The sequence below is a fragment of the Anopheles coustani genome, chromosome 3 (genome assembly GCF_943734705.1).
Source record: "Anopheles coustani chromosome 3, idAnoCousDA_361_x.2, whole genome shotgun sequence".
NCBI lineage: Eukaryota > Metazoa > Arthropoda > Insecta > Diptera > Culicidae > Anopheles > Anopheles coustani.
The window spans coordinates 27,319,710-27,336,539 of record NC_071288.1 but is presented as its reverse complement, the minus strand read 5'-3'; the positions used below and the strand labels follow the sequence as shown (position 1 = coordinate 27,336,539).

Sequence of the window (16,830 nt, the reverse complement as noted above, 5' to 3'; positions counted from 1 at the left end):
CGCACCCCAGGTTGGGACACACCAACAACAGCTGATTGATAAAGCACGCGAATTTTAAGGATAACCGCTCTTTGCGCCATAAAAATACGACGCCATAAAATCGGTTCTCCAAAATATTTGAATTTTTTTAGGTAAATTAATCAAAATCGACTTAATTAATCAATCTTGTAATAATTACCTTGATCAACGTCACTTGACCAAACTCCCAAGTTCCTTTGCTACCACCAAGGGACTGCGCCAAGGGGATGGATAGATTGCTTGCATACTCTTCAACCTAGCGCCAGAGAGGGCCATCCGAAACTTCGGGGACCATCTTGTGTAAGTCAATTCAGATCCTGGCATACTATGATATATTGATATTATTGGCAGAAGACTCTCCTATGTAGCAGAAGCATACCAAAGGATCGAGTAAGCGGCGAACAACCTCTGACTGCAGATTAACGAGGGAAAAACCAAGATAATAAGTGGCACCATCAGCGGCCCTGCCTACGCGAGGGTGACGTACAAGTAGAAGAACGCACTTTTGAAGTAGTGCAACATTTCACCTATCTTGGGTCAACGGTCAGCACCGACAACACTATTGAAAATGAAATTTGCGCTAGGGTACTTGCAGCCAACAGGTCATATTACAGTCTGAGAAAACTCTTCCACTTACGATACCTGTCAAGACAGTCGAAGCTGGGACTATACCGGTCATACATAGTTCCAGTGCCCACATATGCCTCCGACTCTGTCATACGACACCATGGACTCTATCCAAATCTGACGGAACCCACATAGCCGTGCTTAGGGGGATTTTTGGCCCCGGTTGTGTGGAGGGCCAATGGAAGAGCCGATATACTGACGAGCTCTAAACCCCTGGTCACAGCTTTGCGCAACCGCATGCGGTTGCGTTTTTTCCCATGGGAGAGATAGGAGCTGTCATGGGCTGTCACCGCAGACGCAAGACCTTGCGGTTTCTGTACTAAAAAATCAAACGAGTTTGATTCTTGCCGCAGACTCTTGCGTTTTTATATGTCAACAATAAATATTGTTCCTAGTAGACTTTAATGAGATTATTTGCTCATATAAGTGGTATATTCAAACATTAAAGTATTATTTTTTGCAAAAAGCTGTGCTCGTTTGACAGATCAAAAACGCAACCGCATGCGGTTGCGGAAAGCTGTGACCACAGGTTAAGGGTTATACGGAGACCTCACTGTCCTACAGCGAATTAGACTTGCCAGGCTCCGGTTTGCTGGTCACGTCATGCGAATGGACGACCCAGACCGTAAAGTCCTATTAGGCTGCCCCCAAGGGAGACGTGGTAGGCCTAAATTGAGATGGAAGGATGGACCAGTTTGAGGAGCGACCGTGAGCGGTTTCGGATTGTCAAGCCAGGACCGCTCAGCGGTTGTAGCGCCAATTAATTAAGTAAGTAAAAGTGAATTGTAGACAAGAACACGAAAGCTTTGTTTTGAAATCTAAAAACGAGCCACAGGGACAGTATACTCAAGAGATGCTGTTTCTCTTCAAGAGCCTACTAAAACACTTATATTACCAGTAGAATGAAAACATGCACACTATCAGTTGATTGGAGCTCACTGGGTATCCCAAGGCGAAGAGACAGAAAGGTACATATTTTTTGTGTTTTGGACAACAGTCGTGGTGTTTCCTAGCTGTATCATTACCGCCTCAAACTTCAACCTTCGCGCACTCCAAAGGCATCAAATGATAACGTTATCGCCACGACCGCTTGAAGAAGGAAGGCTTTTTTTATCAGTACTTCGAACTGGCCTTATGACACCTCCTAGGTCCCAAGAAATGTCGTCCGTCGTTCAGTGCATTGCAGCATACGCTGGTTCGCTCACCAACAAAGCCCTAAGACACTTGACCAGGCGTGAGAATGTTGAATACATTTTCGGTGCTTTCACCTCATCTTAAATTTAAGTACAAGTTAGTGACGATCGACAATCTTGCATTCAAGTTCCACTACCGGGCAACGTTTATCATTCTGCTAGTGTGTACGCTTCTGGTGACCTCCAGGTAGAGTAAGCGCAGGAAAAGTGTTCCAGTGGAAGATGAATTAGTTATTTGGCAATCTGTGTCGTATTTGCTGTTTTTATTTACTACAGGCAGTACATTGGGGAGCACATTCGATGCATTACCGGAGGTTCCATACCGGAGCATGTCATCAATACGTTCTGCTTTTTTACCACCACCTTCACCGTTATTCGCCACTTCAATGAGACCCTGCTACAGGACGGGATCCTACCGCATCCGGGTGTCGGTCCGATGTACAGCGAGGATCCGGTGAAACGGCATGCGTACTATCAGTGGGTTCCCTTCATCCTGTTCCTGCAGGCACTTACATTTTACGGACCACACCTGTTATGGCGACGATACGAAGGTGAGTGGGGTCGCACAAGCCAGACAAAGTGTGTGTGACTCACGGTAAATCTCGGTACGTTTCTTATCTCACCATCCGTAGGCGGAAGGTTAAAAAACCTGGTGGACGGGTTGCATATGGCGAAGCTCAGCGAACACTACAACGCCCAGGCAAACCTCGCGTTCGGTACGAAGTACACCCTACTGACGCGCGACAACGTCGACGCTAAGCTGAAAACCGTGAAGCGGGAATTTTTCAAACACATCCAAATCCAAGGCCATTGGGCCAGGCGCTATATAGTATGCGAGGTGTTAAACCTCGTCAACTGCATAGTGCAGATCTGCTTCACCAACATCTTCCTGGGACGCCAGTTTTGGAACCTGGGACCGCAATTTCTGGCCGAAGACTTCTCCGGCAAGATGGATGTGCTCGATACGGTATTCCCGAAGGTTACCAAGTGCCTCTTTTACAAGTACGGTCCGACCGGCTCGATCCAGAAACACGACGCACTGTGCATTATGGCGCTGAACGTGATCAACGAGAAGATCTTCACGTTTCTCTGGTTCTGGTACGTGGTGCTCTTCACCGTGTCCGTGTTGGCGCTGCTGTGGCGAGTTTTAACGTTAATAGTTCACAACAGGTATGGCAAATGTGTGTATCCTTTTACTTCACCGGAATCCAAACTGACCATCATTCCATTTCCTTGCCCAACAGATGGGTCAAGTTTACCGCCGTGATCCTTTCGCTAGCAAGCCCGGGCAGGATGAACCCTCGCGATGTGGAAATTATCACCTACCAGCTGCGCTTTTCCGAGTGGCTCTTCCTCTACTACCTAGCCAAAAACATGGACTCGCACCTGTTCCACAAGATCCTACGGGAAATAGCCGACGAACTGCGGCATCCAAACGGGTCCGGTTCGCTCGATGTGCAAGGCATCGATACGGTCGACGGTGTAAAAGATGCCATCGAAGACGATGACGACAGCGATGGGGACGATGGTAGTGGTATGGGAGTAAAGTTTCGATACGAAGGTGAACGCATGAAGGCACCCTTTCCGGAGAAGGTGGTTTTGGCCAGGTTGTGAAACGTTATGTGCTGTGGCTATATCGCAGCCATCTTCAACAGGCGCAACTAATAAGTGTGTCTCGGTTGATCCGCGGTGCATGCAAGTATTATTAATTTATTTCTCGTATTCAACGTAGGTGCGTGTATTGGCATTTAAATTATAAAGAAAAGAAACCGGTTTTACTTATTTAAAAATACATACATTCAAAGTGCCACTCGTGTTCTTGTGAATGAAAATGGTGAGTTTTAAATCTGCAGTTACCTACATTGCCTACTATTTACGTAACAAAAAAAGTTGCATATTAAACAAAGGAAATGTCAACAAAAACGGAAAAGACGACGATTAACATATGAAGTCGTCGCTATGTACATTCTTCATGCATTGAAACCTGACGTACAACGATGGAATGCGTGATCGTGACTAACGATCAATTGACGGACCAGGTAGTATTGAACAGAGGGTGGGTTGAGCTTCGGGTGAACAATTCGTCCGATCTAACTAGAATTTGATTTTAAGTTAAGTATCCCGCGATAATCACTTGCAAGAGATTTAAACGTTTAACGAAAATGCTTCGCTTCCGCCCGCGGAATTGTTTGTCTGCGGTCGCGGTTCCCACACCAGCGCACTCTTGAAGCACATTCAATTCATTGAACCTAAGCTATCGGTGTGCCGGGTTGATGGGCACTCCCTCCCCTAGCATAGACAACATTTAACAACGGAAAAGGGGTAAAAAAAAGCGACCATCAGCTGCCAAACCGGTGCTGTGATTACGACCGTTCTACATGGGGACTGTGGGCACAAAAGATCGGAGTTACGGCTAGAGACAATAATAATTGCTGGTCTCTAATTTTCTCGGTGGGAATCATTCCCAGAGTAAAACAAAAACTGGTACAAAGGGTTAGATGGGATTGTAATGTTTATTTTCGTTTTACATGAAACTAAAATCATGGTTTTCGGATGCGAAAGGAAAACAAGACAACGAGCAGCTAATTCTAAGCGGAGTAGAATTTCAAAGTTATCCACAAGCAGTTAAATGTGTTTCACTTTCGTTTCTATTAATTCTGGTTATTCTATAAACAATCTACTAAAAACGCTAGGGAGGTCGTGTCGTTCGTCATTTTCTTTTCATGAGTCAATGTACACATTTTACGATGGTGACGTTGCACTTTCCGTTAAACTGTCTCTTTTCTTCGGATTGTGTGTGGAATCATTAACGACTTTAGCTTCACAGAGGAAAACTAGCAGGGTATGATCGATCGGGATACTCGGCGCAGAAGAATCCTTATAGTACACCTTCTCGATAGTAATTATCATTAGAAAGTGTTAAACATAATTTTGATGTTTACGTGCACAGCCACACGCGTCTGAAGCTGGGAAGAAAAGAGATAACACAACGTCCATCGCATCATCGCTATCTTCTCTCCGATAGGCAATTTTTCCGCTTCAGTAAGGGATGGTAGGGTAATATGCATTATTAAAGTAAGTAAAACTTATGTTGTTGTAACCAGCCTAAATTTTAACACTTCGGTTCCTTGTCACCTTATCAAAACAAAAAATTAAATACAAAATATGGTTTAAGCTAACAGTCAAATAAAAACGAAATTTGCTAAACCCAGCTTCATTTGATGTATGTGACAGCGGAGAGACGAATGGTCAAGAAGGTCAAAGTCTCTAAAATCCAATAAAAAAAAAATCTGTATGTGACCAACAACGTTATGAAGGTGCCATAAATTCCTGTGCAATACATTTTAATATTTATAGGGGGTCCGCGACAGCCTAGAAAAAATAAGATTGAGATTTCAGGCATATAAATTACGTTAATCCAAATAATTCTTTGAAAATTTTACATTAGAAAGGTGTATTTTGCCCCGCCGTTGCAGGTGCCACATTGTTCCCTACTCGCTTTCCTCTCGCACGAAAGAATTTATTTTGTTCGCTCTTTCGCTCTCAGCTGACCAACATAAACAGAGAGCGAAATATGTTACTTTCTCTCGCAGGAGATGATTCAGAGAGCGAGAGAGAAAAAAGGGAGATTATGCTCGCGGAGTACGGCGTTTCAAAATATGCTCGGTCGCGATTTTTTCTAACTGCCTGCAGATGACTGCCTCCGTCGGATCGAAACGGATCGGTTCGGTTCCAGCCGCAGCAGCAGCAACACGGCAGAAAGTGGGCCCACGTTGGCGCAACGTCTTGGCGTTGAAGGTTGTTTCTTTCTTCTCCGTATATTTGTGTTTTTTTTTGTTTCTCACCCGCCGTTCGCCGCGTGTACAACTTTTTCGTAGTGTTTCTACGTCGCGCCGCCGCTGCATCATTCGTGTGTTCTGTGTTGGAAATTCAAAACATCAACAAATGCGGTGGAAACATTAAACGTCGTCGTCGCGAATGTGATAAAGAAATCGAAAAATCGATCCGGAGCGTAATTATACGTTTCCCTTGCGGGCGCGCAGTCATAACTTTGGCGAGTTGGCAAAAAAAGAGTTAATTGTGTTTTATTCCACTGTGGAAACTGCAAGGGAGTTTCACTAGCTAGATGATGCAAGAAGGTTGTTAGGTTTACAACGGTGATACTAAAGTGTCCAGTGCAATAAAGTGCCTTACAAACAACATTTGTACCAGTACCAAAACCCAACTCCTTTCACACGGAATCCGAATCAGCAACAGGCGAACGTCCACTTCGCAGTCAGGCGGGTCCGAAGATAGAGGGCTCGTTAAGGTAGCCAGCCTAGGCCAGCTTCTCCGCGCCGACCGGGCGGTCGAAAGAGCAAGGTAAGTAAGCGTATACACACAGCAGAAGAAAAAGCAGTCGGAGATTGCCCCCAATTTTCTTCGTACACCGAACCCTCGGTGGGGTCGAAATGACTCTTACCGAAACGACCGGGAGACGGGGTGGTGTACGGGGTGGGCGGAATGGAATGGCACACGGAACATCACCCGGGTGCCTCCAGCATCATGCGCTCCAGCATCAACATAAGCCCAACAGCCAGGAACAGAATCATCGGCGAGATCGAAAAGCCACAGATAATTGGTTGTGTGTCTGTGTGGATGCGTCCAAGTTTGTGTGTGTGTGTATATGTCTGTATGTAGGCGCATCCGACCGCTTTCGGACACACTTTCCGTTCTCGGGCCACCATACCGAACGTATGCTACATCCGCACACCGTTCCTCATCTCATCTCATCTCGTGAAGCAAACGAACAATGGCGCTGTCGGTGTTGTTGAGGTCACCGAGAATGGTAGCGGGATGGGTGGGGGGGGGGGGGGGGGGGGGACAGTAGTAGATGGCACAGCAGATGAGAACCGCCGCTGAACAAGTGTCATTTTTATTAACCTTTACTGCGCGGTTGGTTTGCAGCGCATGGACGATTGGATGTCGGCCCACCGACTCGTCTCGTCAGTAAACGAACCTTTGGTTCAGAATCATGTGCAAACAGCAAACCATGGCATAGCTGCACCGGCTGGAGATTTACATTTAGTTTTAATTTGCTTTCTAAAACGCCCATTACTCATCGGTTGGCAATCTGACATCACACCTTGACCACGATCATTAAGCGACGATCATGAGTTCGAAGGAGGGAGAGAATCAGACGGATCTATGGTAATACTGGAAAGACTTTTGCATAATTTTGAAATAAACCCGAATGCAAAATGTGTTACATTGCAACGGGAAGAGCGGGTGGCGGGGTGCAGTACTCAATGCAACCCACCAATCACCTGTCGCCGTTGGTGATCCAAGGAGGCCGTGCTGCGTCCCGCAAAACCAGTGGTTCCCAAACTGGTCCAGCAATGGATGCTGGTATGCTTATATTGGTTGATCTCATTTCAACTCCGTACAAGCACATGATTGAACAATTAAGCTGTAAACAAATTACGATGAAATAAAAAAAAATCAATTAAAGTATATGCCATTATTCCAAGATTTCTATTACATATCAAGATTTTTCTTCTCCTTCTACACTTCCCGCGCACCAAGCTTCTCTGGCAAGGGTGTGACTTTAGCAACCACACAAAAACGAGAATACAATCTGTAGGATGAAGCAATAGTATTATGAAGTTTGTTATCAGTTACCAGGAATGAAAACAACCTTCATCTGGAAATCTCTTATTGAGATGAAAGTAGGTGTGGAGCCTAGTTGTAGGACAGGGTCTGAACATGTTTTCGTAACATTTTCTTTGAATAATAAAAAATACAATAGTATTAATTATTATTATTCATCTAATTTTATGTTTTGTTTAGCCGTTGCGTGCAGACAAAATAAAATAAATAATAATAATAATAGTAATACAACAACATTTTTATGACTTTTGGATTGGATATGGTAATTTAGTTATACACCGCATTGGTGTGAATAACAACGATGTTAATCTGGTGTTCATTGTTGTGAACAACCACGACCAAACGTGACGTGTTTGGCACGTGACTGCCCCCAAACAGGTCGTAGAGTTTGCAAAACTTTGGGAATCACTGCCCTAAATAAAATCACGCTTTACACCAAGCGCAGCAACCATGAGAGATCACGTATTAGCTTAGCATCAATGGCAGCAGTAGGGACCCCGCACAGCATCACAGAAGTGACAGCCAAAGAACCAAACGGGCCTGCAGAGACGGGGTCCAGGGCGCATGGTGAAGCGAACCGGAGAAGAAATCTGATGGCCTCGACCTGCAGCCGGGTCTTGCCGCGTGGCCGCGGCATGTGCTTGCTTGCCCTAATGGAATTGGAATGTTTGATTGGGCTGAATTGGAATCTTCATTCCATCTCGTTCGCTCTCGGCAGTGTTTGCGCTCCTTTCGTAAACCCCACCCTAACGGCTGCTTCTGTGTGTACTACTTTTCCAGTTCCTTCGTTCGTGGCAACCCAAACCACCGTCGTCTTAGAGCGACGACGAAACGCGACGCTGAAGTTATCATCGCGCTGCCCTTAGGGGAGGATTCTCGGCCCGGGCAAGATTGGGAGGTTGAGCGCGTTGTGTAGGATGTGACGTTCTACGTGGACAGAACCAATTAACGCATACGAATGTACGGCAGCAAGCAACCCGTCGTTGCCATCGGTCGGCCATGGACGACACTCACTTCCATGAAGCGAACGAAGCGCATGGCCAAAGAAGGGGTTCTCCAGTGGCAAACCGAACCGTAAAATTCTAAAAGCCAACAACGGTCACACCACGGATTGGACCAGTATGCGAAGGAGCAAAGTATATGTCCACGGCAAGAAGTGGCGAAAAGATGTTGATTGAATTTTAATTAGAATTTCGTTGGCGAACACGCCAACATGGAGATGCAAAGTGTGGTCAGGCCATGGTTCAATGAACATGTGAAAATCGTTGGCCAGAAAGCGGTAAAAATGGTTGAAAGAAGTCAAAAAGCTACCGAGTCCTAGAGTCACGTTTTGTCAACTCAACATGAATTTCAAAATTTTTCAAACGATCACTTTCATTCGCTCCTCTCGATCGCGTCGTGGCAACGGATTGTTTACTCAGTTGGCCAAGTGCGTGGCGAGTCGTTCGTAAAGAATTACCCCGTTGTTTTGTTTTCTGCCAACATGGCACAAGAAAACCGATAAGGCACGCTGAAACCCTCTCAAAGGAATGATTCCCGATTGTGAAGATTGCTTTGAGCGGATCTAATAACACACAATACTATGAACAGAAAACTGTTCGTATCGCAGGAGGCCATCATGTTTACAAGCAATTGCAACAACCCTCCTTTCTTCCTCGATAGATTAAGCCAGAACTGTTATGCTGTACCTCCTCCACTTGACCCCCGTTTGAGAAGCGAACCTGAGACAACCATTCGCGTTTCTGCCCGATTGGGGCTCTAATTTAACCAATTGACATTCCGTTAGCTAGCCAACGTGTGCACCCACCGTCCGTGTTCGGCATGGTGTTGTCGCAGTCGAATGTCTTAGAAGGAGCCGAGCAGCCGTGCAGGATTTCAATTACATCAGCTAAATAAACACGACGATGTCAATGGGATGGTCGGGTACCGACGCCGGTATCGGGTTGAAAGCGACGGACGGGACGCAAGTGCCCGGACATGATGAATATGCTATTTTTTTCTGGAGAAACAATGCGAAACATTCAGCCTATCAGGTTGTGCATGTATACGATAACCACGGGAAGAAAGATGATATACAACCGCTTGAAACCGATTCCAAGGAAATGGGACATAAAGGGGGACTGCTCGCTCGCAAATGTTCCATATGCCATCGATGCAAATGCTGGTCCACAGCAAATAACTCACAACAGTTTATGTATAAATTAATGATCAATAAACATTCAACGTTGGACTATCAAAACACAAAGCAGTAATGTTGTTATGGAACATTCAAAGGTTATCTTCCGGGCTGGCAAAGCGATAAACTACCAATATTCACTCGTCCGATTTGCTCTTTCTCGAACCGTTTTAGAATCGACCGGGTAAGCAACCAGACCGGCGGCAGCAAGCACGTGTTCCACAATTCGTACGATGCAATAACCCTGTCCAGGTAGTGGCTGTGGTTGGATTCAAACGCAGAGCAGCTTCGGAGCCTCGCTATACACGATCGTGCTGGTACCTGTGATCGCGAACAGCTTCCACCATGTTTAAACTACTCGGAGGTTTGAAGCAGTACTTCAAATGGCAGGAGATCCAGACGGACAACATCGTGTTTCGATTGCACAATACGTTCACCACGGCCCTGCTGCTCGCCTGTAGCCTGATCATCACGGCCACCCAGTATGTGGGCAATCCGATCAGCTGCATCGTTGGCGGCGTGCCGCCCCACGTCGTCAACACGTTCTGCTGGATTTCTAGCACCTTCACCATGCCGGACGCGTTTCGTAGGGAGGTAAGAAATTTGCCTGTCTGCGTTGGTTAAATAACTTCATTAATTGGTTCACTGCTTTGTCAATTTTTTCAGGTGGGACGTGAAGTAGCTCATCCTGGCATATCGAACGATTTCGACGACGAAGATGCGAAAAAATACTACACCTACTATCAGTGGGTGTGCTTCGTGCTGTTCTTCCAGGTAGGTGAGACGTCCTGGGCATCATATGGTGGCATTAGCCAGAGATCTAATCTTCTCCTTCCAAATTAGGCCATCGCTTGCTACACGCCCAAATTCCTCTGGGATGCCATCGAGGGAGGCCTGATGCGTATGATCGTGATGGGGCTTAACATTGGTGCGTGCAAGGAGCAGGAAAAGTGTGCCAAAAAGCAAATCCTGCTCGACTATCTGTTGACGCACATGAAGCGCCACAAGGTGTACGCCATCCGGTACTGGGTGTGCGAGGCGCTCTGCTTCGTGAACATAATCGTGCAGCTGTGGCTGATGAACCGGTTCTTCAATGGGGAGTTCCTGTCGTACGGCTGGGAGGTGCTGCAGTACTCGGAGCGAACGCAGGAGCAGCGGGCCGACCCGATGGTGTTCGTGTTTCCGCGCGTCACCAAGTGCAACTTCTACAAGTATGGTGCGTCCGGCTCGATCCAGAAGCACGACGCCATGTGTATCCTGCCGCTGAACATCGTGAACGAGAAAACGTACATTTTCATCTGGTTCTGGTTTATCATACTGGCCGTCTTCCTCGCTGGTTTAATCATCTATAGGTATGTTGTTTTCTCCTACGACATCGAACGAAGCGAATAACTTACAACCATCGTTCTTCTCCATTCCCGACACAGAGGCATCATCATCTTCGTGCCGGGCGTACGATCGCGGTTGCTGAACAGCCGGAACCGGATGGTACCGCGCGAAGTGGCGAAATCCATTTCCTCTCATTTGGACCTCGGCGACTGGTGGATCATGTACATGCTGGCCCGGAACCTAGATCCCATCATCTACAAGGATGTTGCGACGGAGCTCTCGAAGCGGATACAGATGAACGATGATCCGGACAACGAAAAAAAGCGTATGCACTAATGGCACCCCTCGTCACGATCTTGAACGGAAACTCGCACACACAAACACTCGTAGAAACACACTAGTAACCGTAGAGCTGCCAGGAAATGGGCGAAGACTTCCTGAAACCGGAATCTCGTGATCACTCGAAATCTCGACAGAACGTTCCAATGCCAGACTAATATCAGGTTTCCTTGAGTGCCACGCGTGCAAAAGAAAGGCACGTTTTTTAAGCAACTATAAACTCATTCCACGGATGTTTCAGATAACGTTTTAAAGAGAAATGTTTTATCGACTTTTTAAGAAATGATCTATATTTATACTCGTGTAAGCCGACAATCTTAATTATAAGAAACGACACTTCATCGCGCAAAGCAAAGCTATTTTCGGAGAAGAAACGATCTTTTTCTATAACTATACAACCGGTAGACAAGTGGTAGAACTGTAATTGGCGTACCGAAGAGCGAAAGGTAGGATTCGGTTTATCGTCTCGTAAACATGACAAAGAGAGAGAGAGAAGAGAGAGTTTCGATGGTGGTTCCAAAAGAAGCAAAAAGATAACTAACGTGTCCTGTATCCAGAACATTCCAAACCGGATACTGTGGTGAGGCATGGAAAGGGGAAAACGGTAAATACTGATTTTATTAGAAAGTACGTTGATTCAATAAACAACCATAGAAATCTCGAACTCGTTGCATTTGTCTTTGTTAGCATCAAACATTTTCAAATTAGCTAGGAAATGGATCTTTTGACGTTGGTTTGTGGTTGGTCTGTGACAAAATGTGCCTAAAAGGAAGCCAGGTTCTACGACCAAACTACTAACGCGATGGTGCGTGTTTCTAGTTTAGTTAGAAACATCCTTTTTTTGCTCGCTTCAACTCACATTACTTGTCGTCTTTGTGGAACGATACGTTAACGGCATCCCCACCAACACTGACGAGACATTGACCCTGCAAATGGAGAACAGTAAAGATTACTGCTATATTTTAATGCCTTTCTTTTGATGGATCGATGTGCACATGAAGCATTAAAATTAATGCCTCCCAAATTTATGATTCCGAGCTACGCAAGTAATGGAGAAACTGACTAAATGAAAACAATTAAAAACAGCTTAAAAAGTATTTACGAACCTGATTCTTGTGTACATTGTCCATGAGCGTTAGATCGTTGAGATAAAATGCAATCATTGCGTTCCCGCCGAGTGAGGTCACATGCGCGCGTACGATCGATAGAACCTCCGCAATGAAACTTTGTACAAATCCACAGATACCGCCGGTTTCGCGGATCGAGGTACTTTCACGAATGAAGAAAAAGTTCAGATTGCCTAGGTAATTTTTTATCCGCCCTCCGGGTATATAGCTTAGTGGCGTGATGTCCACACCGTAGCCATCGCGCAGCTGTATCTGTGGAAAACGATCGTAAAATAGAATGTTTTTTCCTTCATTTTCTTCATATTTGACCGTTATACGTACCATTTTACCAGGACGATTCAACTTTGTGTGATGTGAGGAAGCCATTGATTTTGTAGCGCGTGCTTTAAGCGTCTTGACTACAGCAGGTAGGGGCGTTGTGGGTGGTGCCGCCGGAGGTCCAGAAGTATCCATCGAGTCTTCGTCCAACGAAAACATCATTTCGTCATCTGGTAGCATAAAGTTAGAAGCATAAGGTGTTCACAGGTGTTAAAACATTCGGTTTGAATTCGCTTGTTCAAGATAGTTACCGTTGTTTCGAACTGATCCCGCGTTAACCGCTGCAGATGATTGTTGCTGGACATGCGAGCTAGTTTTTCGCTTCAACTTATTGCTGAAACTGTCTACGAGGGCGAGCGTCATACCCGACACTACGATCTGTATTTCGTCCGTCTCGGGCAGATCAAGCTTAAAACGAAGATCGCACAGCACACACGGTCTCATCGTGCGAAGCTTGTAGTAGATTAACTGCAACAGTTCCTGGAAGTGTTTGTTCAGATTGCGCGTCGTATGTTGCTGAATGAACGGTAGCTTCGCGCGCCAAACTTGTGTGAACATCTGGAACTTGCGCACACCCTCCATCAGTTCCGCGGACTGGCCGGGCATCGTTTGTACATTCACCACCGAAAAGCCACTGTAAAGAAAACATTCACAAACCCGATGAGAAATCACTGATTGCTTGGATCGATTTCTTGCCGGGTAACTCACTCCGGTGCGATCTCGGGCTCTTTCGCGATCGCCAGCAGGTCCCAGTCGACATTATCGTCCAGCTCGAGGACACAGGCCGATTTCTGCATACACGCCAAATCTAGCTCCTTGCTCTCACGGTCATCCCCCCGCCCGACCGTGCCAGTTGCGTTCGACTGCATCACTTCCGCGTCCGAGTCGTAGACACTCTGGAGCTGGTACGCTTGAATGTTACGCTCGACGATGCCCTGCACCATCAGCTGTAGCTCCTGGATTCGTTGGCTGTCTTGTATCACCTGCGTGCCCTCGACGATTTTTGGGAGCATCGGTTTCGGCAGGGCCGTCAGATAGCAGGCCGTCCCGGTGGCGATCAGTACGATCGTTCGCTCGCCAATCGTAATGGTCGATCGCAGACCGAATATTGCATTCATGCCCTTAATTTTCAGCTTGTTCACCAGCAACTTGTACAGTTCGTACTCGAGAAAGGGCAGGGCGTCCGATATCTCTTTGCCATTTGCCTCACTCTTCAGATCGCGCTTCATCCGGCACGTATGTGCCTGGATGAGACATCCACGCCCCGACACGGCCATCCCTTCGGGAACTTCAATCGTTGTAATCAGCACATCCGGCACGATACCGTTCCTGTAGCGAAATAAAGTGTTTTGCTAGCACTCAATTCCTCCTTACTTCAAATGCTATGGGAAGGCTTACTTGCACATCGAACACTTTGCTGCGTTGACCCGAGAGCTTACGGATCCCAAAGAGTACGGAACGTGACAGATGGTACATTTGCTGGGCAAGCCCGCCGGCCCGTCGTACGTCCCATCACCCTCCACCGTATTGTTGGGCGTGTGTTCCCTCGATGCGCTGTAATCGCGGTCAAAATCCTGTCTATCGAGGGAAGAGGTCATGTGCTCCTTTCCATCACCGGTACCTGCTCCATCACCGGAAGTGTTTAGCGACGCGTCAGCCACCCACATATCGCTGCCGAACTGAAGATTTATCACCGCTGCCGTTCCGGTTGCATAGAGCACACAAATATCGTCACTAAAAGTGGTCAAAGAAAGATATTAAGCATTAGAAGCAAACAAATGCACACACAGTTTTAAATCTAGCTTACTCAATAGTCGTTTGCTCGACGTATCCAAGGATGACATTACATCCCAACGAACGGGCATGTGACCGTACCTCGGTGCGGATTTCGTTCCACCAACTGTCACGCGTTTCCGGCTCGTTGGGGTTCGGAACGCGCTCCAAGAGTTTCACCGAGCGCGCCGTCACAGTCGCCCCTGTGTGGCACCAAATGTGGTAAATACAGATGAGGAACAGGTTTCAAAATAAAAAGAAAGTTGTTGCTTCACTTACCTATGTGTCGAATAATACCAGCCGGATACTTTGTCATGGTGAAGAAGGGATATTCTAGCATTTCCAGCATGTCATAGTTCATAATCATGATCGATTTAGTATTGCCATTGTTTGCTCCACAGTTGCGCACTATACCAATGCTCTTGTCCAGTGGACATGAGCTGCCTAGCGATGGAACACCGATTGACACACAATTTAGGCAATAGCAGGGTTATATCCACCACTACCCAACCCCACTTACCCTTTGGTGTAATGCTGAGGTCCGAATCCGACGACCGTCTACACATCGGTATGTAAACGGTATCCTTTGCTTGCAGCGAACCTGCTATCGGGGTGCCCAACTTCGTTGGACTATTGCCAGCTGCAGGATTATTTACATCACCACCGATACCCGGCGTTTTTCGGGTAACGTCGCCATAATCGGAACACCCGGAAATCTTTGGCCTAGTGGAAAGAGATGGTGAGCGACATAAGTACGTGTATGTTATAGCCACTCTGGAAATAACAGATACAGCGGGCCGCTACTTACTCTTCCAACAGTATCTCTTCTCCGATATGCTGGTGTCCGATGGGTTCGTTAATTTTTGTTAACGAGACGGCAGTTCCGATGCCACGAGCAACGACTCCCACATCGCCCTCTAGGTCGTAACATTGCATGTAGCCTATCACAGCGTTGGCGCCCATTTCGGTTGCTTTTATGCCAATTTTACGTTGGACCTGAATAAGAATCAATTAACATACAAGTTTCGGTACGTCAAAGTCCGGAATTGCGTGCTCCTCACCTGTGCTGACAGTTTCATAAATGCTAGCTGACGTGCTTCGTTTGAGGCTCGGGGTGTACGAATTTTATCTATCCACTGGTACTCGGGATCATCATTAACGACTAGCTCCTCCACGAATCCGTGGTACATTGCAATACTATAACCATACGGTATATTAGAAGCTGAAAGCAATTTTAAAACATTAGAAACGCTGCACATAGCCCCGTTGTCTGATTCAACACGACAGTAGTTACTTACAATGGAAGAACAACACGCCGCAGGAGCTCTGGCGAAACTTGTTGAAATCGGTGAACAAATCTACTTTAACTATCACATTGATCTCTCCCCGGATCCCGTGAATGGTGTCGTAGACCGGTAGCCATCCCGATATTGGCCCATTATCCGAGGGTGATTTGCTGGTGAGGGTTGGACATTGTTACTTTGTAATAAATGGTAGCGCACCAATGTTACTTACTGCAGCAGTGGACTAAGATTAATGTACACCTTGCCGATCGCATCGTTTGCCGTGTAGGTATCGTAATCCATTAACCGGATCTGCAATGGTTCGTCTTGCAGCTCGGCATCCTCTACCTAAGACGAAATTGATTGTAAATATTACTGCACGGAACACGTGGCACCCGGCGAGAAATGGCACTGTCTACCTCGAACGTATACCAATCGGAGTTCCAGCGCGGGTTCAATGTTTTTCTGCAGACATCCGTTTTGTACGTGACGTTGCCGAGTTTGATTTCCACGAAAGCATCCGTGGTATCGCTGCTGCGGTCCATCACCGGGAGGTTTCTGCCCTCCAGGACTTTCACCTTTACTTTTCCCGGCATCCTGCGCTATGTGATAATAACACCCTGCCGTTTGTAAAACACAAACACGCTTAGCAGGAACACTTTAATCCCATCGATGCGGTTTTTTCACGGGAAAATGCTACGGCTTTCTGCCTGCTGCTCTGTTGACAACACTGACTACATCTCGATTACGAAGTTGCATGTTCTGCATGTTTTTCTTTTTGTTTGACGTTTGGTTTGACAGGTTTTCATTGACGTACCACGAGATCTAGACTATAGCGCGACGTCCCGTCACGAAACGCGACGACACCTGACAAGCTAATTACTATTGGCATATAAAAACGCAAGAGTCTGCGGCAAGAATCAAACTCGTTTGCGTAAAGCTTTGACCAGGGGTTAACTGAACCACTAAGGCAGCGCTCTGTCAGCTATCGAACAAGA

At 46.5% G+C, this 16,830-nt stretch overlaps 3 protein-coding genes across 3 annotated transcripts; 2 read left to right on the top strand and 1 right to left on the bottom strand.

Annotated features, from left to right (window-relative positions):
- Positions 1–1,885: 1,885 nt before the first annotated feature.
- Positions 1,886–3,576, top strand: LOC131259023 (innexin inx7). Its single transcript, XM_058260433.1, has 4 exons — positions 1,886–2,025; positions 2,115–2,389; positions 2,471–3,008; positions 3,083–3,576. The coding sequence occupies exons 1-4, from the start codon at positions 1,886–1,888 to the stop codon at positions 3,450–3,452; spliced, it is 1,323 nt and encodes a 440-aa protein (XP_058116416.1). The 3' UTR covers positions 3,453–3,576.
- Positions 3,577–10,008: 6,432 nt separating this feature from the next.
- Positions 10,009–11,614, top strand: LOC131272237 (innexin inx1). Its single transcript, XM_058273904.1, has 4 exons — positions 10,009–10,257; positions 10,330–10,437; positions 10,507–11,015; positions 11,091–11,614. Exons 1-4 carry the CDS (start codon positions 10,009–10,011, stop codon positions 11,326–11,328), a joined length of 1,104 nt encoding a protein of 367 aa, XP_058129887.1. The 3' UTR covers positions 11,329–11,614.
- Positions 11,615–11,988: 374 nt separating this feature from the next.
- Positions 11,989–16,561, bottom strand: LOC131260200 (C2 domain-containing protein 5). The gene is made up of 14 exons (XM_058261878.1): positions 16,252–16,561; positions 16,065–16,180; positions 15,848–16,005; positions 15,611–15,771; positions 15,358–15,545; positions 15,070–15,272; positions 14,829–14,993; positions 14,584–14,752; positions 14,175–14,510; positions 13,485–14,105; positions 13,028–13,410; positions 12,780–12,946; positions 12,438–12,710; positions 11,989–12,257 (listed from the first exon to the last, which is right to left on the bottom strand). The coding sequence occupies exons 1-14, from the start codon at positions 16,426–16,428 to the stop codon at positions 12,192–12,194; spliced, it is 3,183 nt and encodes a 1,060-aa protein (XP_058117861.1). The 5' UTR covers positions 16,429–16,561; the 3' UTR covers positions 11,989–12,191.
- Between the last annotated feature and the right edge of the window lie 269 nt (positions 16,562–16,830).

What these genes read in the sequence shown, in the direction of transcription:
- LOC131259023 (XM_058260433.1), top strand. Translation starts at nt 1,886, where the DNA reads ATGTTGAATACATTTTCGGTGCTTTCACCTCATCTTAAATTTAAGTAC. An exon ending in ACGCTTCTGGTGACCTCCAG is followed by an intron (nt 2,026 to 2,114) that starts GTAGAGTAAGCG and finishes TATTTACTACAG; the next exon opens with GCAGTACATTGGGGAGCACA. An exon ending in GTTATGGCGACGATACGAAG is followed by an intron (nt 2,390 to 2,470) that starts GTGAGTGGGGTC and finishes CACCATCCGTAG; the next exon opens with GCGGAAGGTTAAAAAACCTG.
- LOC131272237 (XM_058273904.1), top strand. Translation starts at nt 10,009, where the DNA reads ATGTTTAAACTACTCGGAGGTTTGAAGCAGTACTTCAAATGGCAGGAG. An exon ending in CGGACGCGTTTCGTAGGGAG is followed by an intron (nt 10,258 to 10,329) that starts GTAAGAAATTTG and finishes CAATTTTTTCAG; the next exon opens with GTGGGACGTGAAGTAGCTCA. An exon ending in GCTTCGTGCTGTTCTTCCAG is followed by an intron (nt 10,438 to 10,506) that starts GTAGGTGAGACG and finishes CTTCCAAATTAG; the next exon opens with GCCATCGCTTGCTACACGCC.
- LOC131260200 (XM_058261878.1), bottom strand. Translation starts at nt 16,428, where the DNA reads ATGCCGGGAAAAGTAAAGGTGAAAGTCCTGGAGGGCAGAAACCTCCCG. An exon ending in CCGATTGGTATACGTTCGAG is followed by an intron (nt 16,181 to 16,251) that starts GTAGACAGTGCC and finishes ATTTCGTCTTAG; the next exon opens with GTAGAGGATGCCGAGCTGCA. An exon ending in TGAATCGTCCTGGTAAAATG is followed by an intron (nt 12,711 to 12,779) that starts GTACGTATAACG and finishes CGTTTTCCACAG; the next exon opens with ATACAGCTGCGCGATGGCTA.